Raw genomic sequence first — 25,673 nt, 5'->3', positions numbered from 1 at the left:
GTCCATTAGAGTAAAGGAATGGGCCCCAAGGGAAGGGAAATGCAGTCGAGGACAGCAGAAGATTAGCTAGACTGTTGAGATCAGGAAATCCTAAGGTCTAGAATGGGCTTCACTAACACAGGACAGGGGTCAGTGCAGATAAATTAAAGAGCTCTTCATTCGGCAATAGACTTAAATTATAAGGAGCACTGCAACACTTTTCTAGTGCCACCCTTACTACTTCAGACTTACTGTCATGTCAAAGAGAAAGGAGCAAAAATAACTACTGTACAATAATTAATGCATGCAAACTTATGTTATTGAATGTACAAGGCTCAATATACAATAAATGCAGAGCTACCCTCAATGCGAATATTTGCAGTTATCAATACTACACTTCACTCTCCTGGTGACGATACACTACATAATGCATTTTCTTTAAATTTACTACTAAGTATTGCTTGTTACAATATAAAGCAGGACCAAACATTACAAAACACTTTGCTAAAAGCTTTGCTTTACAGCCCCAGTGGCACTGTAGGCACTAAAGTCAAAGGCAGTGTCAAACTGGTCCAGGTTACCTGGTGCACTGAAATGTGCAGAAGCTTGGCTCCTGAAGCACTGTCTGCGCAGCCACAGAAATCTAAATCATGAGTCAAACACCATATATGCATGGCACATTTAGTATTATCACAAAAATTATAGACTTCTTCTTCATTAACCCTTCAACCCTTTCAGAGCCGCTGACGTACCGGTACATTTTCATGTCGTTGTCCCGCCATATCAATGACATATCTGTGCATTCTCCATTATCTCCAGTTGGACGTGCGCACTAACACAATGTAGTCCCGACATCTGTTGTATATCACTAGGAGCATATTTCCTCGTCTCTCTGGGTTCGCTCAGTCTAGGTTTTTGTTAGCGCACTGCGAAATGCACATCCGCAGATGGGAGGGGTGGCTCCTGGAGTTTGTGCACCGCTACTGTGGCAACCCTCCATTCAAGTATTCGTGCTGTAGCACAAGGCCACCCACCACTCTTGAGTGTTACTGCCATCTGTTGCACGTCTATAGAAGGGCTCATTTGTTTGTCTTTTTTTACCCCGACATGGTGACGCTATCGCGGACGTGTGCATGTCAAAACAAAACTAGCTAGGAGATACAAACCAAAGATGGGAATGTGAGGATCGTACTAAAACTGCATCTGCCATTATCCGTGTCATTTTTTTACTTCTACATAACAAAATATAAACCAACATGTTCATTTTAATCCAAGATAAAAAAAAATGCTGGCAGTACGTCACCTCTGAAAAAAAAACGATACTGAAGGGGCTAAAGAAGAGACATATATATATATACCCCAAAAATGTTTGTTTTCTATTTAAATGTGCAAAACATATAGAGAATAAGCATAATCAATGAAAAGGTAAAAATATTTTGCAGAAACCTTTCCGTCAACGAGGAGGAAACAAGAGGCAGAAAACTGGAAGTGGGCTTCACCCCAAGCCCCCTACGGCTTCGTTTGGAATTTGCAGACAGCTCTCATCATATGTAACCCATTATTGGTGCACATTCCATTTGGTTTAAACCACGTGTGATGCCACTGCAGCTGGAGATCTTGCATCTCCTCTAACCGTGCTTTCAAAAGAAAGTGAGTCTGGTGCCAAACTTCCTTCTCCCATCCTGTGTTCCTGCTTTAAACTAAAGAAAAGTGATGCTTGCTGCCTGTCATTTAGTGTTTGCCGAAGACATTTAGCCACAGGCTTCATACTCGATACCAAAACTCGGCAAGAAACAAATTTTTTTTCCTGGTATGTTGCCTGTAGGCAACAGTCGTCCGTAAAGGGTTAATAATTTAACATGCAATACTTACCATGTAAGACAATGTAATAGAATCCCTCCACAGCACCATGTGTGCGATGAGGTGAACAGCCTGTTTAGGAATTATCACATAACAAGCAGTCAGACAATACTATTCATTGGAAGAATATGCAATGATGCAATTTCACATACAAGAAACGGGATAAGCTTAAATGTACTATATTGCCCTCACACAGCATTCCCTCCAAATAATGAGCCATAAATAAGCTCTTCGTAAGTTCATCAAACTATTTACAATGACAATGTGCATCAGCACCATCATCAAGTTATACCTCTGTCACATGGCACATGTAATGTCATTCACAGTAAATAACATTCATACTGAATGTCATTGCGGTCTTGCATTCCCTGTCTACACGGGTATACAAAATGGCATTCACACTTAATGGCGATGTTTATTGGCGCCTTATGTACGCAGGCACTTAGCAATCAGCATGTATACGTTCAGGCTGCGCTTCGCCCTGAGCAAATCGCCGAGGTGGTCTTCGCACTTTTAGCAGCGCGTGCGTCTCGTCGTCGGTCCTGTGCGCTTTTCACTTTTCATTCTCCGCTGGTGAAGCTGCAGGGTTGGCTTCCATGGTTGGTGGATAGGCTTTAGCACAGCACCACATTGAAAACAATTTGCAGAAAAAAAGAAACAGACAGCCGTTGGTAAAAATGGTTGACAAGGGGCGCTAGAATCCAGTTGAGACTAGGAACAAGAATATAGAAGCACAAACTACGTCAACTATCATGCTGCAAGTCATAAAATTATTGAAAAGTTGATAACAGCAATTATGACAACCTTTACTCCGATTACATTTCACTTTAACTTACCGATTTTGTAATTTTTTTGCCAAGCCCCTGTTGTCGAGATTACACAAGTCGCATTTGCATGAGCTCGGGAAACTCATTCAATGGGCGAATGCCATAAGCTGTGAATATCATTCACTATGCCCGTGTAGAAGCAACAAGAATAGCGTTAAGACATAATCTCATTCGTTGCGAATGACATTACATGTGCCATGTGACAGGGGTATTACCTATAGCAAATGCTTAACTCTTTTCTTACCATGCCTCAATAAATTGATCAGCTCGATTGATATCTACAATGGCAGTGTATCCAGTGGTGTGTCTGCTTGACACTTTGCCAAACACTGGCTATAGAATTCTTCTACAAGCAAAGCCATGCATTACAAGGACTGAGTACTGCATTTTTATTGTCAAATGTGTCAATAATAGGCCATGTCAGAAAATCTTTAAAAATAAAACTGTCGATCAAAGACAATGTTAAACTCGGCCTCTCATGTCTGTAACACTTCCCCTGAATCAAATAACATAATATATGCACTTTCACCCGCTTAGCTGCACAATTTTTAAGTGACAGCAGCAGTGAGAACTCTGCAAATTCTGACAAGCTTCTTATGCAACAGCTATGTTGCTTTAACAGCACCCCAAACTTTGGCATATGCTTTGAAGCATGGAGTGTTTTGATTTTTATGTCCCAGTAACATAGAAAGCAACTTCCACAGTTGGTCACTAGTATTGATCTTTCAACTTCACACATAAAAGATATTATGAGCCCCCATCGTGTGTAATTTTCACTCCAACAAGAGCGTGCAGACAATTTTAGTATGACCTTCTGCATAAGTTTGGCTAGCAGTTCGATCTCTTCCTGCTGTAATACAGCCTACACAAATGGCCTTTTTTTATGATGAATACATGGACACAGCACATGAAGGCTGCAGCACCTGTTCAATATGCATAGCTAAATCAGCTTGCATACAAAGAAAAGCTGATCGAGCACATTCACTCAAGTACATAGAAGGTAGACGACAATCCCTGCCCAAACAATCGTTGCTCAGAAGAGCGCACAGATAAGGTAACCAGGAACTTGCTGCAAGGAGTCAAAACACTTCCTGTGCAATTGATGTGTACCAGCTCTTCACATTAACAAAGCAACGACCTTCCTGCACCAGCATGGGCATCACCTCAGCAAAAGTCACAATGACTTTTTTAGTTTGGCCTCAACACTTCTAACTCTCAGCATTTCAAACTAAAGCCAAAAATTATTATTTTTTGTTCACGCTTCTTGGGGTGCTTTTCTGAAGTTGCACATAAAAATACTGAGTAACTTTTTCAGCAGTTACTTTCTCCGATTCCATTCAAAATACCAATGATTAAGCTAGAATGTGATATATGACCGTCTTTGTTAAAACTAATATTTTGTTAATAAGATTATCAAAGATAACAGCATTAATAACTAGTGTGTTTCTGGTGGTAAAGAAAAATTAACACACAAGATATCAACACATAAGATATCAATGACTTGAATCTAGAAACAAAGCTAGAAGAGAAATAGCCCAGTCAAGCACCAGGCATTACAGACACACCACAACATTGAAATCTAAGCTCTAATCCCACAAAATTCAACCATACAGCGATATCGTAGCACTGAACTAAGACTGACTTTAGTGAGTGCTTATGAGACACAATGCATTAAGAGCTTAAGTATGTTGAACAAAACCAGATCCCTTTACCTGGCCTTTAACACAGCTCTCTAGCATGATAGCTTTTCACTGGCCCTTTGAAACATTGAAAATGCAGTGAGCCATGTTGTTAAAAGTTTACATTGGCATTTCTATACAAGAGAGCATTTCAAGTAACTGTTTAGGCATGGATTCAATTTAAATGCAATTTAAAGCAATACATTTTATAAGGCTCTGTGCAAAGTTTCTCTGTTTTAAATTGTGGAGAATAGAGGAAAAGTCATAATTTGGTGCTCTGGGGTGAAAAAGAAAGCTGCTCATTTGGCAGCTTCACAGTGGTCTCAATGCCTTATAAAAGCTATAATTGGTGGTGTATCCTTAAGAAAAACTTTTATTTGAAAATTTAAAGAAATTTGGCCATAACTGCACTTTAGACCAGTGTCTCTCAAGCAATGGTCTGTAGACCCCAAGGAGTCCTTGAGTGCTTAGGCATGTTTGGTTTGTTTGATCCATTCTACAGCCATAATAACTGTAGTAACTGTTGCTTTTTCTGAATAGACACAGATATGATCGAAAACATGAAGTAGTGTTGCTGTGCAACAAGATTTGCATTCTGTACTGTCCTTTAAGCTGTTGACAGCATCTTCATCAATGCAACAGCATGTTTCTCATCAAATCATCAACAGCAAAATCCAACTGATAAATAAAGCGCAAGGAAGCTTTCTGGCAGCTGCAAATTTAAAACAATTCAGTTGTTGTCGCACCCCCAGCTTGGCTGTGGTCTTCTGCGCATACTTCACAAATATAACAATACAGCCAGTGCAGTCCTTGAACGCCCTGCAAGGACTTCAAGGGGTCCACAAAAATACGGAAGTCGAGAACCACATCCTTAGAGTGTTTCATGATGAACAGACACTCAGTTCTTCCGAGGTTGAGCGATGGGCTAGTAGGTTTTACATAATGTTTTTCCCAGTCCATTAGACAAGGATGACAGAAAAGGACACACACCATGCGGAACTTACAAATGAACTTTATTTTCTTGAGCGCCGTTATAAATGCACTTTGAACCAGGAAAATATGAAACAACACAAGTGAGGCGAAAGAAATGCAATCTGCAGAAGACAATCCACCCCATGTGTCACTTATTTCGTGATAGGAAAATGCATTCCTCCCTTACAGGGAAAGCAAAGCCACACTGATGCACATGTTACCCAATTTCAAAATTTATTCCACATGTGATCATGCCCCAACCTAAGATGCCCACCGACAAGTCTTTCTGCATTATACCAACGTTTTTGAAGACATTCGTTTAGGCACTGCCCGGTTTGACCAACATACTCACTACTGCAAAATAACAGAATACAATAAGCAATAAACAATGCTTTTGCCACAGGGCAAGAACTTGTCTTAATGCTTAGTGGTGCACCTTTGTCTAGGATCTCAGCTAACATTGACCTGATGGCACATATTTTTTAGAGTTTATCAGGTACCAAAAACATGACTTTAACCCCAACTTGTTTGCCAATGTGCTTTATGTTGTGGATAATGTGATTGAAGTATGGAACAACTCTTGTCTCTTGATTTTATGTCGAACAACAGAAAACTGCACCAGCGCTACAAGCTTTCTTGTTTGACTTCAGCCTATCTTCAGCAACAGATCTTAAGACATGGTGTGGGCATCCCGCAGATGCCAAATGACATTGCTCACGCGATTTTGCTTTTCCCTATAGTGCACAAGGAATGCTTTTTGGAACGGTGCTAACTGAAATTCCAATGTGTTTCTTGAGCACACCTTGGGGTCAATATCTTGAAAGCAGTGCTAGTCCTGGTATTTCTGGTAACTATGGATAAGACTTCAGAAGTGCCCTGCTTCAATTCTGAAGTTGTAATCTGTGCCTTAAAGTGAATAATTTGAAAGGTAATAAGTGGAATTGTGCTGATTGACCAACCAGCAATTGCTATATGTTGCGCAAATAATGTCCACCTCTACGGTAACTCACAAAGAGGCAGAAATGCACCATCTACTGCAAACAATATTGAAAAACAGTAAAGAAAATAGGTGGTGTGAGCTTCAACCATGTGAAAGTTTGCATAAAAAAGCACCACTAGCCATCTCTTTCCAAGCCTTGGTGACTCATGTCAACCTGACGCATATTAATATTACCCTCTTCTTAAACACTACAGTCTATTTTTGTTCACTAAGCAAGAACACATATTCTTTAGAATGTACACACAAGAACGCTAAGTACGTATAAGATAGACTATAAAATCTGCCTGCATCAACGAGCTATGTCATTATCTAAAGAATTTATATTCAAGTCCAAGCGAAAAATTGCACTACTGACAAAAAAAATTCCGTTGGATTCAAGAACTCAGTAAAGGCTATTAAAAAATTAAATTCCGGGGTTTTACGCGCCAAAATTAGGACATAATTCTAAGGCACACTATAGTGCCTTAGAACTGGGGGGGCTCCAGATTGATTTTGACCACCTGTAGTTCTTTAACGTGAACCCAGTGCTCGATACACAGGCTTTCTTGCATTTCACCCCCATCGAAATGAGGCCCGAGCGGCCAGAATTTGATACCGCACACTTGGGCTTAACAGTGCAACACCAAAGCCACTGCACCACCATGGTGAGGCAGTACAGGCTATAAACGAGAAGAAAGGGGGCTAACCAAGGGGCCCGATTTTTATTAGTCATATCATAAGAAGCCAACAAACACTGACACCAAGGACAAAATATGGGAAATTACTTGTGTGCAATAAATGAAGTAAAGAAACGATAAATTAATGGAAATGAAAGTGGATGCAAAAACAACTTCCCACAGGTGGGGAAAGATCCCACAACCTTCGCATTTCGCAAGCGATGCTCTACCAATTGAGCTACTGCGGCACCATTTCCCCCATCGCTCTCTTATGTATTTCTTGGGTCCTTGAGTAGACGCTATTGTAGTATGGAAGTTGGAAAGGCAAGCAAGAAATACTTACTAGTGCTGCAACTGCCATAATACTGTAGAACTTGATGGTTTGTTTATTCTCTTCTACTATCTGCTTTTGTCCCTTAGTTCCTTGTTTTCCTTTTTGTGGCTGCAAGTGATAATATCCAGTTAGGCAAAGTATCAATTCAAACCTTGAGCACTACGTGAGGTACAAGTGCACAGGACTTTATTTTGAACTCTGTTTCTGGTAGTCATTACATCCACATCCACATCAGAGGTTCACCAACCCTATACGTCAGTTTGAATTCATAAAATTATAGTGTCCCTCTTTTTTTTCTTTCTGCATACAGCATGGGCACATACCCTACAGCATTCTTTAGTTATGGGAGCAAGAAAACTTGAATGTTCAAAACCTTCACTGAAATCTTCAATGCCATTTGAAGGTAGTGCGCTTAGCTATCTCTGTATTAAAGGCAAATAAAAAATGCATGGTCACTCTGTCTCAATGGCAAAAATTAACAATTAATTTTGACAATCGCAACGCTAAAAGACCTTCATAGCGCCCTGGCTCCTATCATCCATGCAAACGCATTGCTGTGTCGCCTTTTTTTCGTTAGGTATAAAAGAAAATATTCGCCTACTAATACTAAATGAGACACAACCAAAAAGAGCTACCCTTGCACCTAAATTTTCGTATTTTTATTTGATAATACGAACCCTGCCTGGCGTCCTTTATGATCAAACTAAGATATAACGCATTTTGAAGATGCGAATCCACAACTTACGTAGTTGTTTGGTTACTGCCTAGTTCTCACAAATGTTTCTTTTCCACAGTTTACACGCCCTAACCATATTACATGAAAAGTCTAGTTGGCATAACACCTTCGAACGAACGTTTCGGTGATGAAAAACGCCAAGCATGGATAAATTCACTCTTGCCTGTTTGCTGCTGTCAGCTACTAGGCATGTGAAAAGTAAACTGCGGACGCAAGCATCCCAAATGCAGCTGACAGCGTTCGTGTCCTAGGAGGATACCGGTGTCACACGTACACTTTTGATCGCGATCGGGGCAGATCCGGGTCGAAATTCTCGACTGCGATTGCTTCCCTCGCGAATTTTGCGCAAAGGAGTTAATCACGACCGAGAAATTCGATCTGGATCGGGCTTGATCTCGATCAAAAGTGCGCCGTGTGACACCCGTATTACATCTGCCCTTAAACATAAAAGTTCATACGAAAATACATCAGTGGAAGGTAGATACACTATTCTGTCACGAAAAACGTGCTTCCGCTACGAATTACTAGCGTCTTGGTCAAAGAAAGAAGCAAAGAAGCAAGGAACGTAAATGTTTCGCAAAAAAAGAACGTGAAGTTCGCATATGGCATAACCGGTTCTGCAATTCTGAGCCCGAGTTATTACTGATGTTTCAACAAATAGTATCAGCTTGCATGTCAACGCTTAACACGAATTCATATTAAAGTGCTGGACAACAACACTAAGAAGCGGATAAGTAAATATTCAAGCGCTTCGCCTAGGAAACTGGCAAGCGTCAACATACCGCCATTGCCGTCTTCTGGAATTTTGAATTGTCAAATAACGACTTCAGGGAATGAAAGAGCCCCGTGAGGCAGACTACAACTCACAACGCTATATCAGAAAAATGTTTTGTATAGTTTAAGTAGGCATTGGAAAATTTAGGGCACAATTATATTGAACAGATGCAGCGCTGATCGCCCAGCGTGCTGAGCGTGCTTGTCACGAATTCATAAATAGACAAGACGACACGGTTTTCGACTTCTCATGGTTGCACGCCAGAATTTTGTTCTTGTCTAAACCAACAGATAATTTAGACAACGTTATAAATCTCTAAACGTTTCGCCAAAGTCAAGTTGAAATAAGGTTATACCATTAAATTTATTTTAGTTGCAGCCACTTTGGCATACGAAGAATTGTTTCTTTTAAGCTCAATGGAAGTTCGTCTTGCTTGTCTTACGAGTAGACACCAAAAAAATTACCTCCGAGATCCTAAGGTACCGTTCTACATATGTTTCACCTCACAAAAGACATGTTTTTTGCCGCAATTGAACACTCACAGAAGGAAGACACATTTGGAGAGTTATCAGTCTGGACAGCACTAAATAAAATAATGAAGCTTGCATATCTGTTCTGAACATTTCTTACCACCGCGAGCAAGCTATAGCGCAACGTAGAGCCTCGTTCGTCCTTTTATTGTTTAAATATTTCCTCCTTTTGTGCTATGTGAGCACCACTGATGCCCAGAAGACCAGCTCTGGGCTGTCCGGGCATCAGGCCTTGAGCAGTAGCGGAGGACTCCGCTACGGTTCAAGGCCTGACCTGCGTCTAACGGAAAGGGGAGCCAGCCTTCCGTTCCATAGAGTTCCGTTCCCCTTTCAGACCCAGCCGGGACTTCTAAATAAAGATGTTTTATATCTCTCTCTCTCTCTCAGTGATGGACACCACCAATATTTCAATTCCTAAATATCGTTCTCAAGGTGTTGTAATTTCATATTACTTTGATCCACTAATATTGTGATAAAGTGCTTGTATCCAAATTACAGCTTCTTTCAGCATCCTCAAAGTAATAGTTGCGGATCTCAAAGGCAATGCTTTAATCTACTGTAAGGCTGCAAGGTATCGCGTGGTATCGCTCGCATTGAGTGAATCTGGATACACATCAGTTGATGTAGTTTAGTATATGTAACTTTGATACACAAATGTGTAATTAATATTAGGTACCTATGGTGCACAGCAGTTGATGTAGTTTGGTCTTTGATTAGGTTTGGTCACTACTGTCAGTCATTGCCTCAGCCAGCGTGTGATGGGTACCAAGAGAAGGGAAACGCAGTCGAGGACGGCAGAAGACTAGGTGGATCGATGAAATTAGGAAATTCACGGGCGCTAGTTGGAATCGCTTGGCGCAGGACAGGGGTAATTGGAGATCGCAGGGAGAGGCATTCGTTCTGCAGTGGCATAAAAAAGGTAGATGATGATGATGATGATCGTGGTGGCCGGCAACTGTCTCAGCCAGCACTACCCATTTCCGTTTCCGGACAATGGCGGGATGTTTTCTGGTTTGATGTCTTCGTCGTCTGTACACGCCTTTGTTCTCGTATGCAAGGGTCACTCTTTCACCTTAAATTTAAGGTGGTAACTTGTATCTGATTGTGAGCTTGTCGGCGCTCAATACCCTCACGATGGAGGAAATAGTGGGCAAAGTAGGAAATGTTGTCTTCGAGCTGGAGATGGCCCTGGAGCAACAACTCGGCGCGCTGCCGCTACCGTTCCCTGGTATGGACAAGTCCGGAGCAGCCGTGTGCTGCTTTTACGTGCAGGGAAACTGTAGCAAAGCATCTGCATGCCCTTTTAGGCATGTTAAAGGGGACCGAACAGTGGTCTGTAAGCACTGGTTGCGAGGTCTTTGCAAGAAAGGCGATCAATGCGAGTTTCTCCACGAGTTCGACATGACGAAAATGCCAGAGTGCTACTTCTATTCGCGTTTCAACGCGTGTAGTAACAAAGAGTGTCCATTTCTGCACATAGATCCCGAAGCGAAAATCAAAGATTGTCCTTGGTATGACCGAGGCTTTTGTCGGCACGGCCCGAACTGTCGCCATCGACACACACGACGCGTCATGTGCATTAACTACCTTTGCGGATTTTGTCCCGATGGACCTGAGTGCAAATTTATGCATCCGAAGTTTGACTTACCCATTCAGGATCCAGCACAGCAAGCGAAGAAGGCCAACATTGTATGCCATTATTGCGGTGAGGCAGGACATAAAGCAATATCCTGCCACAAAATGCCGGCTGAACTGCGGGAAGAACAGCAGCACACTCGTATGCAGTTCCACAATCACTATGGTGGAATGCACCGACGTGATCACGACGACGGCGGGGGCGCGAACGCTGGTGGACAACGAGGCTTTAGACCACTGGATCAAGTTACTTGCTACAAGTGTGGGGAGAAAGGACATTATGCCAACAAATGCCCGAAGGGACATTTAGCTTTCCTTAGCAGTGCACTTCAAAACACACCGAACGTGTAGGCATGTTAGTGTGCATCACTACAGAAATGCTTGCATCAGATGCAGTATGTGTCACTGCATCAGATGTTCAGTTTCCTTTTTCCTGTAAACCTCTCCATCAAGTCCTCACATTTGAATGATTGCACTTGACTACAAAGACCAGGGAGAGAGTATGTCTGTTCTCATCACAAACATATTGTCAGTCATCGTGTATGCAAGCGTAAAATTTGACATGCCCTTTGCCAAATTTTGCTAGACATTTGCCTGTGATGGTCGAAGTCAAAACTTTATTGCAAAGGTGGTACAGCACCAAGGAACTCTATACCGGTGGAGTTAGGCACACAGCCAACTTGTCTGCTAGTTGTGTATGCGTGGCCAACTCTGCTGGTTGATTGCCCTTTGCAGTGGGATGTGAACAGCTTCCTGTATGTATACATTGAGTGCGTGATGTTTTACTGATGCATAGTGCATTGCACTTCACCAGTTTTCAGTCCTCTTTGATACCATTTTTTTTAGTATTTTTCTTTATAGGTATACTGGAATTAAGTGCCACACCACTGTTGTAAATGCTTGATTGTGTGAATGAGATGTTATGGTTGAACCTATAGGCACTGCAGAGTTGCCATGGTGGTCTGGAACTGTGCATGAAATGCCCGTGGTGTGAAGTGTCACTTTGAAGTGTATTGCCAGATGGGTTGGACACAGAAGCGGACAAGGCCAGGGTGTCATTACACCTTGTATACAACAAATAATTTTTGTTTTCTTGCTTGATACTTGGGGAAAGCTGTACAGAAAGCTTTCCCAAGTTTTACTGGTTGCCATCTGTGTTTAGTACACAAGGTTCTTGTGCTTCCTGCAGATACTTGGTTTACATTTATTTCCATTCCCGATTTTCTTGCTAAGATCATGCTTTTGCAGTTTAACACCTGAATTCCAGTAGACACGCATGAGTTTGTATATCATCCAGCCAATGAACACTGAAGCCTATGGGAATTCACCACTACCACATGCAAATCCTCAGTGACAGTAATAGAGTTGTTGGTCATTGAGTTGAAAACTTACAAATGATTATTGAGAGCAGGTTTTGGCATTGCATGTTAAACATTCAAAAGAAATAACATTTTGAAATTCTGTTACATGTAAAACAGTACTGAATTTGTAGTAAAAGATTGACCATGGCACAATTTTTCGGAATTCTTGCTCTCTAGATGAAATGACAGCTGTGCAGACTGTCAGATAAAAACAAAAAACCTCCACTTTGCTTTTCTTCATAGCTTTTTTGTTCATGTGTTGGTGTTTGCACCTTTCCTTTTTTCTTTGCTGTGTGTCTATGATGTAAATGAGTGGTCTTTCAGGATGGTCCAGTGCCTACGTGGGGTAGAACTGATCAGCACTAGTGTGTATCGCTAATGGTTACATATAGGGGCCTGCAAGGCCAGGCTAGTGTGCTGTATGCAATTCCACAGTATACAACCACTTATTGACAGTGCACAGTGCACATTTTTGCAACTTTGTGCTGATGCCAGTTCAAGCAGGGCCTGGACACTTCCCAGAATAAACATTGGAGGTTAGCACATAGGTTTGTGGAGAATTACACATGCATTACACACACAACATTGTCATTTGTCTCTGTTTGTAAGACTGTTAAGGCATGCATGTGTAAGCGTGCCTGTTGCCTTCACCTTGTGAATGCATTTGTCAAGTCTTTGCCACCAGGTTGTACAGGAGGATTTCTGCCTCGCACTGTAGACCCATGAGGCAAGAAGAGATTTTTTGGCAGCAAGGTGGAACATACTGGTTTTCTGCTGTTAGGCTAGTTTGTACATGGTGTTAAAAAGAAAAGCAGTGCAAAATGCAGGACAAGAAAGAGAGACAGACGCTGTCTCATTGTTTCTGTCTGTCTTTCTTCTTCTGTACTTTTTTTTTTTTTTTGCAGTGTTTTCATTCTTAATAGCATTGGTGGCACCTGTTGTCAGCGTCGGTTGAGAGTGCAGTGGCAAATTCCCCTCAAAGTTAACATGTACCAGCAGATCAACTCATCTGATTTTACATTCATTTCACTCCCTGCAGTCCATGGCCTGTGCCTTTGCCTTATTCAGGCAAATTGAATGCGAATAGTAAGTGTTGAATATTGAATCTAATATTGAACAAACACAGACTCATATATGTACAGCAGGAATATTTATTTTGCTACAATTAGGCACCACACCTGTACTGACTAGTGCCAAGAAACAGCCTTACTATCAGGGATAGATGATCAGTTTGAAACACAAGATCATAATTGGTCATTAAAGAAGCTGCATGAGCAGCCTCCCAACAACTTTAAAGCCTGGTCGCAAAAAAACTTTCCGAGAAAGAATGGCTACTGTTACAACTAGTTTTCCAAAAATGCTAAATAATTGGTTACTGAAATAAAGATTGGAAGTTGTGGAAAAGGAAAAAATAAAAGAATCTGCTGAAGGACTCCTGTGCTGTAGATACACGTAATAGGGCCTGTTTTAGGGAAAACAATGGAGGTTGTAGCGTAACAGATAAAAGTGCTACATGCCTAGACTGGAAAACACTAATGACAGACTACAAGCAACAGTCGCAGTTTGTGTACGCTTCTGCCGCGAAACCATTTGTGGTCGTCTTAACTTGTAATGATTTGTTTAACGGAGGCAGAACAGTAACCAAACTAATATTCAGTTGCGAAACGTTTGGTTAGTTTCGATATTTCAAATTATCGAAGAGTTTCTGTTCTTAACATAAATAGTTTATGGTATTCGATGCATATTCTAAATTTAAAATATTCTCCCACCCTTAGTTTTCAGAGCACAGAGGGAGGGAAAGGAGGCATGCAGTAGTAGGAAGGGCCTCTTCTATTTTAAAACGATAGCTTTAAGGGCCCAATTAGACCGAAGATAAAGTGGCGGCAGCGTTGTTTGTGTCTTGGACATGAGTGAAAACTCCCAGTGGAAATAAAAATTAAATTTTTCGATTGGTCAAAGAATGTTTGCATTGATGCCAAGTTTTTCAGGGAGGTTCCTATATCCAAAGGAAAGTAATTGAGCGGAAAAGAAAATTGTGTTTCGGTGGAAACCGAACCCAGGACCTTGGGAATGCGAAACAGCCACGAAGGCTCATTGGTCCAGGTGTCTTAGAGGTGGTCATAGTAAATGCTTTGTGGTCTTTGACTCGGTAAAGTTTCTTAGAGAAATGTACTGTTGTGTGGATGGTAATTATGAGTATTGTAATTAAGAAAGGGCTAATTAGGCTCAAGTGAGTGCGAGTATTGGGCGGGTTCATTATACTTAAACAAATGGAATGTGTATGTATGTGTGGTGGATCGATAAGCAGATTTTGTTCTGACTTGGTAAAATGTCTTGCAGAAGTGTTGAGATCATGAGAAGCAGTCGGGGACCCTTTAATGCTATTGCATTCTACTCTGAGAGGTGAAGCTTAAGTATCTCCCAAATTTTTTCTCACTTGGCTATAGCTTGCTTGTGGTTTTTGTGCACTTCTGTGTGGTCCACTAAGTAAGGCATCATGGGGGCTACATTGGAGCAAGCATACTTAGAATTGCGCTCACTGCACCATAGGCAACACCATTGCCTGTGCCATGCAGTTGATCTTTCATTTCATGTGTTTCATGACAAATAATCATTGTGCTCGGCTTGTTTGGTCAGAACAAATGCAAGTTTCTGTGACCATTGAAATCCACCTTGTGGCAGCGGCATTCATGAATAGGACATTTAATGACTGTTGTCTTCAATGGGCATTAAGATTGACCACGTGACAGCAGTGAAGGATTGTGCATTAATACAATTTTTCTCTTTCCAATGTTCTTTCCTTTCTTAAATTTTTATGTACATCATCATCATCATCATCAGCCTAGTTACGCCCACTGCAGGGCAAAGGCCTCTCCCATACTTCTCCAACTACCCCGGTCATGTACTAATTGTGGCCATGTTGTCCCTGCAAACGTCTTAATGTCATCCGCCCACCTAACTTTCTGCCGCCCCCTGCTACGCATCCCTTCCCTTGGAATCCAGTCCGTAACCCTTAGTGACCATCGGTTATCTTCCCTCCTCATTACATGTCCGGCCCATGCCCATTTCTTTTTCTTGATTTCAACTAAGATATCGTTTACCCGCGTTTGTTGCCTCACGCAATCTGCTCTTTTCTTATCCCTTAACGTCACACCCATCATTCTTCTTTCCATAGCTCGTTGCGTCGTCCTCAATTTCAGCAGAACCCTTTTCGTAAGTCTCCAGGTTTCTGCCCCATATGTGAGTACTGGTAACACACAGCTGTTATACACTTTCCTTTTGAGGGATAGTGGCAACCTGCTGTTCATGATTTGAGAATGCCTGCCAAACGCACCCCAGCCCATTCTTATTCTTCTGGTTATTTCAGTCTCATGATCCGGATCCGTGGTCACTACCTGCCCTAAGTAGATGTAGTCCCTTACCCCTTCCAGTGCTTCGCTACCTATCGTAAACTGCTGTTCTCTTCCGAGCCTGTTAAACATTACTTTAGTTTTCTGCAGATTAATTTTCAGACCCACCCTTCTGCTTTGCCTCTCCAGGTCAGTGAGCATGCATTGCAATTGGTCTCCTGAGTTACTAAGCAAGGCAATATCATCAGCGAATCGCAAGTTGCTAAGGTATTCTCCATCAACTTTTATCCCCAATTCTTCCCACTCCAGGCCTCTGAATACCTCCTGTAAACATGCTGTGAATAGCATTGGAGATATCGTATCTCCCTGTCTGACGCCTTTCTTTATAGGGATTTTGTTGCTTTCTTTGTGGAGGACTACGGTGGCTGTGGAGCCGCTATAGATATCTTCCAGTATCTTTACATATGGCTCATCTACACCCTGATTCCGTAATGCCTCCATGACTGCTGAGGTTTCGACTGAATCAAACGCTTTCTCGTAATCAATGAAAGCTATATATAACGGTTGGTTATATTCTGCACATTTCTCTATCACTTGATTGATAGTGTGAATATGGTCTATTGTTGAGTAGCCTTTACGGAATCCTGCCTGGTCCTTTGGTTGACAGAAGTCTAAGGTGTTCCTGATTCTATTTGCGATTACCTTAGTAAATACTTTGTAGGCAACGGACAGTAAGCTGATCGGTCTATAATTTTTCAAGTCTTTGGCGTCCCCTTTCTTATGGATTAGGATTATGTTAGCGTTCTTCCAAGATTCCGGTACGCTCGAGGTTATGAGGCATTGCGTATACAGGGTGGCCAGTTTCTCTAGAACAATCTGACCACCATCCTTCAACAAATCTGCTGTTACCTGATCCTCCCCAGCTGCCTTCCCCCTTTGCATAGCTCCTAAGGCTTTCTTTACTTCTTCTGGCGTTACCTGTGGGATTTCGAATTCCTCTAGGCTATTCTCTCTTCCACTATCGTCGTGGGTGCCACTGGTACTGTATAAATCTCTATAGAACTCCTCAGCCACTTGAACTATCTCATCCATATTAGTAACAATATTGCCGGCTTTGTCTCTTAACGCACACATCTGATTCTTGCCTATTCCTAGTTTCTTCTTCACTGTTTTTAGGCTTCCTCCGTTCCTGAGAGCCTGTTCAATTCTATCCATATTATAGTTCCTGATGTCCGCTGTCTTGCGCTTGTTGATTAACCTAGAAAGTTCTGCCAGTTCTATTCTAGCTGTAGGGTTAGAGGCTTTCATACATTGGCGTTTCTTGATCAGATCTTTCGTCTCCTGCGATATCTTACTGGTTTCCTGTCTAACGGAGTTACCACCGACTTCTATTGCGCACTCCTTAATGGTTCCCATGAGATAGTCGTTCATTGCTTCAACACTAAGGTCCTCTTCCTGAGTTAAAGCCGAATACCTGTTCTGTAGCTTGATCCGGAATTCCTCTAGTTTCCCTCTTACCGCTAACTCATTGATTGGCTTCTTGTGTACCAGTTTCTTCCGTTCCGTCCTCAAGTCTAGGCTAATTCGAGTTCTTACCATCCTATGGTCACTGCAGCGTACCTTGCCGAGTACGTCTACATCTTGTATGTTGCCAGGGTTCGCGCAGAGTATGAAGTCGATTTCATTTCTAGTCTCACCATTCGGGCTCCTCCACGTCCACTTTCGACTAACCCGCTTGCGGAAAAAGGTGTTCATTATCCGCATATTATTCTGTTCTGCAAACTCTACTAATAATTCTCCTCTGCTATTCCTAGAGCCTATGCCATATTCCCCCACTGACTTGTCTCCAGCCTGCTTCTTGCCTACCCTGGCATTGAAGTCGCCCATCAGTATAGTGTATTTTGTTTTGACTTTACCCATCGCCGATTCCACGTCTTCATAAAAGCTTTCGACTTCCTGGTCATCATGACTGCATGTAGGGGCATAGACTTGTACCACCTTCAATTTGTACCTCTTATTAAGTTTCACAACAAGACCTGCCACCCTCTCGTTAATGCTATAGAATTCCTGTATGTTACCAGCTATTTCCTTATTAATCAGGAATCCGACTCCTAGTTCTCGTCTCTCCGCTAAGCCCCGGTAACACAGTACATGCCCGCTTTTTAGCACTGTATATGCTTCTTTTGTCCTCCTAACCTCACTGAGCCCTATTATATCCCATTTACTACCCTCTAATTCCTCCAATAACACTGCTAGACTCGCCTCACTAGATAGCGTTCTAACGTTAAACGTTGCCAGGTTCAGATTCCAATCAGAAGCAAATGATGTAATTCTCAAACAAAAATGGAAGTGTTTTGACAAATCAATTTTTCACATGTCACCGGTGCCATCATTTTTTCCTAGTAAAGGTTTTCATATTTCATGATGCACTTTTTATCAACCACACCTTTAAGTTGCATACCTCGAGCACAGTATACCAGTTTTAGTTGTGCTGTGTGGTTTTCATTTGCTGTTGATTGTACATGTTAATGCATCAGATTATTTTGTTAAACTTTGGGGGGAAGGTTGTTCAACCAAGTATATGTCTAGGCACATGTGGTCAGTGCACAAAAACATGAGGTGGATGCTCAGTCTATGTAATATGTGGGCAAATGAGGGTTAAATTGATGTGACACATTTTGCTGGAAATTGGAAATGACGTCAATAAAGGAATTGGTCAGCACGGTGCTTTTATAAAGCTGCTGTGTTAGTTACTTTCTCTGGCTTGCAAATCTCTGGACAACAATTTTATTTATAATAGTGCCTGGCAAGAGTTATTACCATGTGCTGTTATAGCTGTCACAGGAATTCTGGTCATTATGTAGCTTAGGAAAAACGCGGGGAAGGTGGGAGATGGAAATTCAAGACGATGAGCAAAATGGGAACAAGGTAAAAGCAGGAGCCAACGTTGTGACAAGCGGAAAAAAGACAAGTCCACTTGTCGAAACGTTGGCTCCCGCTTTTACCTTGTTTTCGTTTTGCTCATTATCTAGCTTAGTGGCACAGGTAACTGCAGTCATGCTTTTGACCACTTCATGACATCTATTTTAACAATTGGACAGTAACAGGGACCCACTACAGCAAATCTTGCATACTGTGTGTTGCTGTGGTACATCAAACCCCAGAAGTCCTTTTTTTTTAACAAGGTATTTATGCTACTGTGCCAAATTATGGCTGTGCTTTGTGCCACTGGTTGGTGCAATGCTATATAAAAATATGAAATGGATTGTACCCGGTAGAAACTGCAAAGGAAGGAAGGAAGAACTCGTCAAGAAGTGCAGAGTTACAGAAACAACGACTTGGTCGAGTGCAGTAAGTTGTGTGCTTTTAATACCACCTTTAATTGTCTGACTTGGAGAATAAACAAGGGAAAAGTGTTTTAGGGTTGTTTAGTACCACAGTCCTTGCTTGCCAACATTAACAAAAAGATGCCCGAGTTTAATGTTCTTCTAAAAATGTACATTTCTGACTTTCTTGAATATTTTCTACATGTAAAAGCTTTAAAGGAACCATAATACACTTTTGAACCTAATCGTAGAATGGCCTTGCTGTTACAGTATGTCATCTCGCAAATCTCGTGCTGCAAAAAATTGTTCGAATCCTTCAACTATAAGTGAAGTTACCACACCAATACCAGGCTTTCTCTCTTTTTTTTCTTCTCCGCTGGTGCACTGGAAGCTACACAGGGGAGAAGCCAATAGGGCAAAGCCCTGGCCAAAAGTTTAATGCCTCGGAAGTGAAAGTGCTCGTCGTGGCACCTTGTGGCAGCCGCGGTAGACTATGCTATGCAGCCACACCACTAGAGGATATGCAGAGGCTACGAGTATCAGACTCGGCTAAGTGCAGTGCAAAGATGAAACGAGTTTTGTCTTTTTGAGATCCCAGACGTATACGTATAGTTTTCATTTATTCAACTCAAAATTAGCAATTTTGTGTTGCTGAGAATGTTCTCGCTATTGCGAAATGAGCCAATAGCATTGGTGGGCCAGCTACTTTCGATGACGACATTGTGGATGCAGGAGCAAGCGACTGTTCATTGCTTTTGACATGAGATTGTAAATTTCCTGCTGCATGCAGTGAAACAATATTTGTCTCGCATGGTCACAGGGGCCACGTTAACAGATTAATGTCTTTTAATATGTTCAAGAAGTGTTTTAGGGCCCCTTTAAGCAAAATGTGTTTGCAGATTAGTATTGTTAAAAATGCACAATGCAGTAATAGTGGCCTAAAAAAGGAGTGTTCAGCTAAGAATTAACTGTGTGGTCCAATGATTATTTTTTATTTCGAACGAAATTTTTATATGAGATAAGAAAATGTGTCTGATGGAAATAATCCACCTTCGTTTTCTAAAATACCATGTAGTTTTCTCTAAAAAATCGTACATCACCGAAAGTGAACAGTTGCTTTTTTAAGATTAGCAGATGTTGCAAATTTGAAAGCTTGTATCAAGAAATCACTACTAAGACATTGTACCTAGTAAGATTTATTGCACTAGTTAAAAATTCCTTTCCTAAATGCATGTGAAAGCTCGGCTCTTCCTGATACAAAATAGAATTAAAACACTGGCAAAGTTCACTCCGGGAAGCAGCTTGGTTCAATTGGGCAATGTTGAGTGGCTTAATAGGGACTACTATTTTACAATTTTTGCTAAGTTTGTTTGCTAATCTGAATGAATCAACTTTTTACTTTCAGTGACATACCATTTTTTTTGGAGAAAGACTGTAGTATTTCACTAAACCAACGTGAATTCCTTTCAGGAGATGCATTTTCCTATCTCTCAAAGTTTCCTTGAAAACAAAAAATTGTCATCAGACCACTCAGTTAATTCTTATCTGAACACACCCTAGAGAAATAAAGCTCCACCTATCCCATACAAATTCCCTGAATGTGCCATCATATCGGAGAGGTGGGCCCAACCTCAAAGCAATACATGATGTGAGCAGCGACGATGGCTCAGGCAGTCGGTCATTTATACTATAAAGTTCATCTCTGTTTCTCTCCAATACAAAACTGTTTTAGAAGCTTCCACAAGATGTGAAATGTTGTGCTTAACAGGTCACCAGATGGCTCAGTGAAATTTGGAGGGGGGGATACATAGGTACTCATTGCACTACGTGCATGTCTATTCATTGTAACAACCCCCCCCCCCCCCCCCCCCCCCCCCGAATTTAAGAGTGGTGCAGCAAATGCATCTAAACATGTGAGCATTACTGCTACCGACGCAAACCTTTTTATCTGTAATTTTAGTATATTCCATAACGCAAAAGACCTAAGAGGCTTGCATTGTGTGCAGTCAACCAACATCCAAGCACGTATAATGATGCTTCACACGTCAAAAATTTTATCCTGTGTTCTTGCATGCAGTCTTGGCTTACCCCCTCAGCCATGCACACCTAGCCTCAACAGCTTTGTTGAGGATGCAAAAGCACATGGAAGCCCTACTTGATGAATTGTAACTGTCTTTACTTTTTAAATTTTTTTTTTATTTTTTTGCTACATGGCAGGTCAGCACTCCTTATCAGACATAGGCAACCTCATGAGAGTTAGCCTCATCCATCCACATCCTCTAAATGGGAAGTGAGAGAGGAGAGGCCTGGAATATTTGTTGAGGGTGAGAGTAGTGCAAAGGTATAGAGGTAAGAAAGGGGGACATGGAAATTTGAGGACTTAGGGCATTCATGGCTGCAGTTCATGTCACTACTGCCATAATGTCCCCACCAATGAATACATCACTTGCTTCATTCTTCAAAAGAGTGCACAAGACACCTTCTAGTGAAACGATCATTTCATACTGATAAATGCACATTTATCACAATCCCTTTCGTTATTCATCTTCAACCACTTTTGCAAGTTCATTAGTGGTTATCACTACTGAAGGAGATTCATTGCTTGTCATCATTAATAGATCCACTTTTCATCAATTGCCAGTCCCTGAGGAAAGTCTAAATGGCGAGTACTTTCTGATGGTGTGCATCTGTCCATGTAGAATTGCATGTGTTTCTACAATGTCAATCTTGTATGTTTCTGAAAAGCATTTCAGTACCACCACCTTCATTGATGTAGGCATGTGTGCTTACAATACTCCTGCTTATCTTCACTGAACTCGATTTTCACTGAACATTTGGATTATGTGTCAAGACAGAGGTGGAAAGGAATTTCAAGTTTTGTTTATTCTAAAATATATGCGAGCCCACAAGTTTTTGTGACTGCCATGTCTTAGACCACATCAACTTTTTAAATTATATTCACAAATTAGCAAGTGGGTCATTACAGTATTGGTCATTTCACTGGTCTAAGTAATTTCATTATTTCTTTTTTTGTGGTATTTTATTGGTTTATGTTAAAGGCTTCTACACCTTATAAGGCCATTTCTTAGCTGGTGATAACGAACTAGAGTGTTGAGTTGTCCTTTAAGATACTGATTGTACTTAGTCATATTGTGTTGTCACGTTCATTAGTGTATTGTTAAGCCGTGATGGTGATGAAGCGCCTAGTGCAGCATTGTCATTGATAATGACAAAAGCATGGAAAGGACAAAAGTGCATGTGCCACTGCACAAATGCTGTGAAGTGCTCAATGCCACATTGACAACAAACACCAATGAGATGAATGTGTGAGCGCTTGATCAAGAAGAAAAGGTTAATAGGAGCAGCAGTTGTGGAACACAGGATTGAAAAGGCACGTTGGCAGTGGGCAGATGGAAACAAGCTGTAGAAAACTGCAGTAGATGTTCGGACAGTTCCAAGTTGGACATTAACACCCAGGAGGATCAGGTCCAGAACTCGCTGCCGGGATGTGACATGATGTCATGGTGAATGTGTCTAGCTCATAACGTCCTCTAAAGTTTGGTACACCAAGAAAGTAGTTGGCGATTTCAACTCAGCCTCCTTTGCTAAAGGGGCCTTATCCGCATACCTATTAACAGGTTTTGTTAACAAGAACTGAAATTTGGGCGAGTTTGTAAGAATTCATACTTGACTTAAAGTGCAAAAAAACGAGGACACAAGAACGAAAGTACCCATCCTGTCTGACTTTCCCTTTTGCACCCTCGTTTTTTGTGCTTTGAGTCAAGTATGAGGTTTTGTAAAGCGATCCTACCAAAGATCTGAGCCTCAAGCTGCCTGCTGTCATCCTATGAGCTTCTCATTTGGGACATGTCAATGACGCCCCAGTTTGAATGCACTCTCGTCTTCAACTTTAACCTGTAACCATAAACTATTGATACGCCTTGAGCTTTTTCAGTGGTTGTTTTTGTGGGCACTCTGTTTGCATTTGCTTTTCGTGCTGTGGATACACATGCCCCTTGTGTCATTTTGACCTACGCTGTCCTCTGGCACTTCACGCCAATGATTGGACGCTGCTGATTCGCCACACAAGTATATACTTATTACTATGCCAGTATGCACAAAGAGCATGTTTCGCGTGTTAAAAATGTTTTCTTGAAATTAATCTAGATTCTGCTCAGACAACCATTTCTATTCATGGATATCCATGAAGTGTGATGAGCGCGATCTCTTAAACATTCCTCTAGATACCCTCTAGATACCAAAATTTATGGAAATATCATCACAATTGTGTATACATATATATATATATATATATACACCTGGAATCTGAATTCCATCCAGATCTCATTGCTGGAACATATTGTAAGGGCACTGCAGCTGGACATTAGGGATCTTCAGATGTGCAATTCAGACATGATGTCCATAGAACCTCTTTTGAACCGTTTTTGGCTTGTGCATGTTGGCTCATTGCAGGCGCAACTATGTTAGGCTGCTATGGCACGTCACTGGACCTTTCCTGAAATGTGCACGCACTGTCGGCGTCAGGCACACAGCAGTATGGGAAGTAGGGGTGTGGCCACCAGAGACTCACCTTTTTGCCTTGCTGCAGCATGCCATCAGTCATATAGTCTACCATATATAGTCTGCATCTTTTTCAGTTTTTGTTGTTCCGAGCATATGAATCTTTTTTTCTTTTGGAGCACCTGTCTTCACTCGGTCGCACTTGAAGTTCTGCATAAGCTAACGCTGTTCATATTACATTCTATCTTTCTCACTGCAAGAGAAAAACTTGGATGGAGCAATTCATAGCTGTCATGGAATGTGAGCTTGAAGTAATGTACGGTTAATTTAGCTGCAGGGAGAAAGCAATGACAATAAATTTGAGACAGGAAACAAAGTTAAAACGAGGTCCATTTTGTTTATTGAATAGTGAGCTATCACATTTGAGCTGTTTCCTTTACATCATTAGAACAGAGAGATGATGATGATGACATAGAGGCAATGAATGATACCGTAATGAGGCTGGCTTCAGAGGCAGCACTTGAAGTGGGAGGCAAGGCACCAAGGCAACCAGTAGGCAAGCTCTCCCAAGTAACAAAGGACCTAATAAAGAAACAACAAGAAATGAAAGCGCCCAACTCAAGAGATAAGATAGAATTTGCGGAACTGTCAAAACTGATCAAAAAAGCGAAAATAAATGATATTAGAAATTATAACGTAAGAAAGACTGAAGAAGCCGTAAAAAATGGACGCAGCCTGAAATCAGTGAGAAGGAAACTTGACATAGGACAAACCAAGATGTATGCACTGAAAGATAAGCAGGGTAAAATCATCAGTAATCTCAAAGGTATAATAAAAGCAGCAGAAGAATTCTATACTGATGTGTACAGTACCCAGAGGACTCAGCAGTACTCTATTCGAAACAATAATGAACAGTATACAGAAACTCCTCTTATAACTAGAGATGAGGTCAGAAGGGCCTTGCAAGGCACGAAACAGAGAAAAGCAGCAGGAGAGGATGGAATAACAGTCGATTTAATCAAGGATAGAGACATAATGCTAGGAAAACTGGCGGCTCTCTATATGAAGTGTCTATCGACTGCAAGGGTCCCAGAAAACTGGACGAATGCATACATTATACCAATGCACAAAAAGGGTGACATTAAAGAACTGAAAAATTATAGGCCCATTAGCTTGCTCTCAGTATTATATAAAATATTTACCAAAATAATCTCCAATAGAATAAGGGCAACATTGGACTTTAGTCAACCAAGGGAACAGGCTGGCTTCACGAAAGGCTAATCTACAATGGATCACATCCATGTCATTAATCAGGTTATCGAGAAATCTGCAGAGTGCAATAAGCCTCTCTATATGACTTTCATAGATTATGAAAAAGCATTTGATTCAGTAGAGATACCAGCAGTCATAGAGGCATTGCATAATCAAGGAGTACAGACTGCTTATGTAAATACCCTGGAAAATATCTACAGAGATTCCACAGCCACCTTAATTCTACACAAGAAAAGTAGGAAGATACCTATAAAGAAAGGGGTCAGACAAGGAGACACAATCTCTACAATGCGATTCACGGCATGCTTGGAAATATTCAAGCTATTAAACTGGGAAGGTTTAGGAGTAAGGATCGACGACGAATACCTAAGCAACCTTCGGTTTGCTGATGACATTGTTCTATTCAGCAACACTGCAGACGAATTGCAACAAATGATTGAGGACCTTAACAGAGATAGTGTAAGAGTGGGGTTGAAGATTAATATGGCAGAAAACAAAGATAATGATGAATCGCCGGGCAAGGGAACAAGAGGTAAAGATCGGAAGTCAGCCTCTAGAGTCTGTGAAGGAGTACATTTACCTAGGTCATTTAATCACAGGGAACCCTGACCATGAGAAGGGAATTCCCAGAAGAATAAAAATGGGTTGGATCACATACGGCAGACATTGTGAGCTCCTGACTGGGAGCTTACCGTTATCATTGAAAAGGAAAGCATACAATCAGTGCATTGTACCGGTGCTGACATAGGGCACAGAGACTTGGAGACTGACAAAGAAGCTTGAGAACAAGTTAAGGACAGCGCAAAGAGCAATGGAATGAAGAATGCTAGGCATAAGTTTAAGAGACAGAAAGAGAGTGG

At 41.4% G+C, this 25,673-nt stretch overlaps 2 protein-coding genes across 2 annotated transcripts in view; one reads left to right on the top strand and one right to left on the bottom strand.

The window, feature by feature from the left end:
* LOC142564743 (transmembrane protein 208) overlaps positions 1 to 9,040 on the bottom strand; it is a 48,440-nt gene extending 39,400 nt beyond the window's left edge. Inside the window, exons 1-3 of the mRNA XM_075675888.1 lie at positions 8,826 to 9,040; positions 7,317 to 7,415; positions 1,852 to 1,911 (exon numbers count right to left, since the gene is read on the bottom strand). Of these exons, the coding sequence (XP_075532003.1) occupies positions 1,852 to 1,911; positions 7,317 to 7,415; positions 8,826 to 8,831 (165 nt within the window). The 5' untranslated portion in view covers positions 8,832 to 9,040. The remainder of the gene's footprint in view (positions 1 to 1,851; positions 1,912 to 7,316; positions 7,416 to 8,825) is intronic.
* Positions 9,041 to 10,348: 1,308 nt separating this feature from the next.
* LOC142564732 (cleavage and polyadenylation specificity factor subunit 4-like) lies at positions 10,349 to 11,467 on the top strand. Its single transcript, XM_075675877.1, has one exon. The coding sequence runs from the start codon at positions 10,483 to 10,485 to the stop codon at positions 11,332 to 11,334; it is 852 nt and encodes a 283-aa protein (XP_075531992.1). The 5' UTR covers positions 10,349 to 10,482; the 3' UTR covers positions 11,335 to 11,467.
* Positions 11,468 to 25,673: the final 14,206 nt, after the last annotated feature.

Source organism: Dermacentor variabilis, chromosome 1, assembly GCF_050947875.1.
Source record: "Dermacentor variabilis isolate Ectoservices chromosome 1, ASM5094787v1, whole genome shotgun sequence".
Taxonomy (NCBI): Eukaryota; Metazoa; Arthropoda; class Arachnida; order Ixodida; family Ixodidae; genus Dermacentor; species Dermacentor variabilis.
This window is presented reverse-complemented; position numbering and strand designations above follow the sequence as displayed.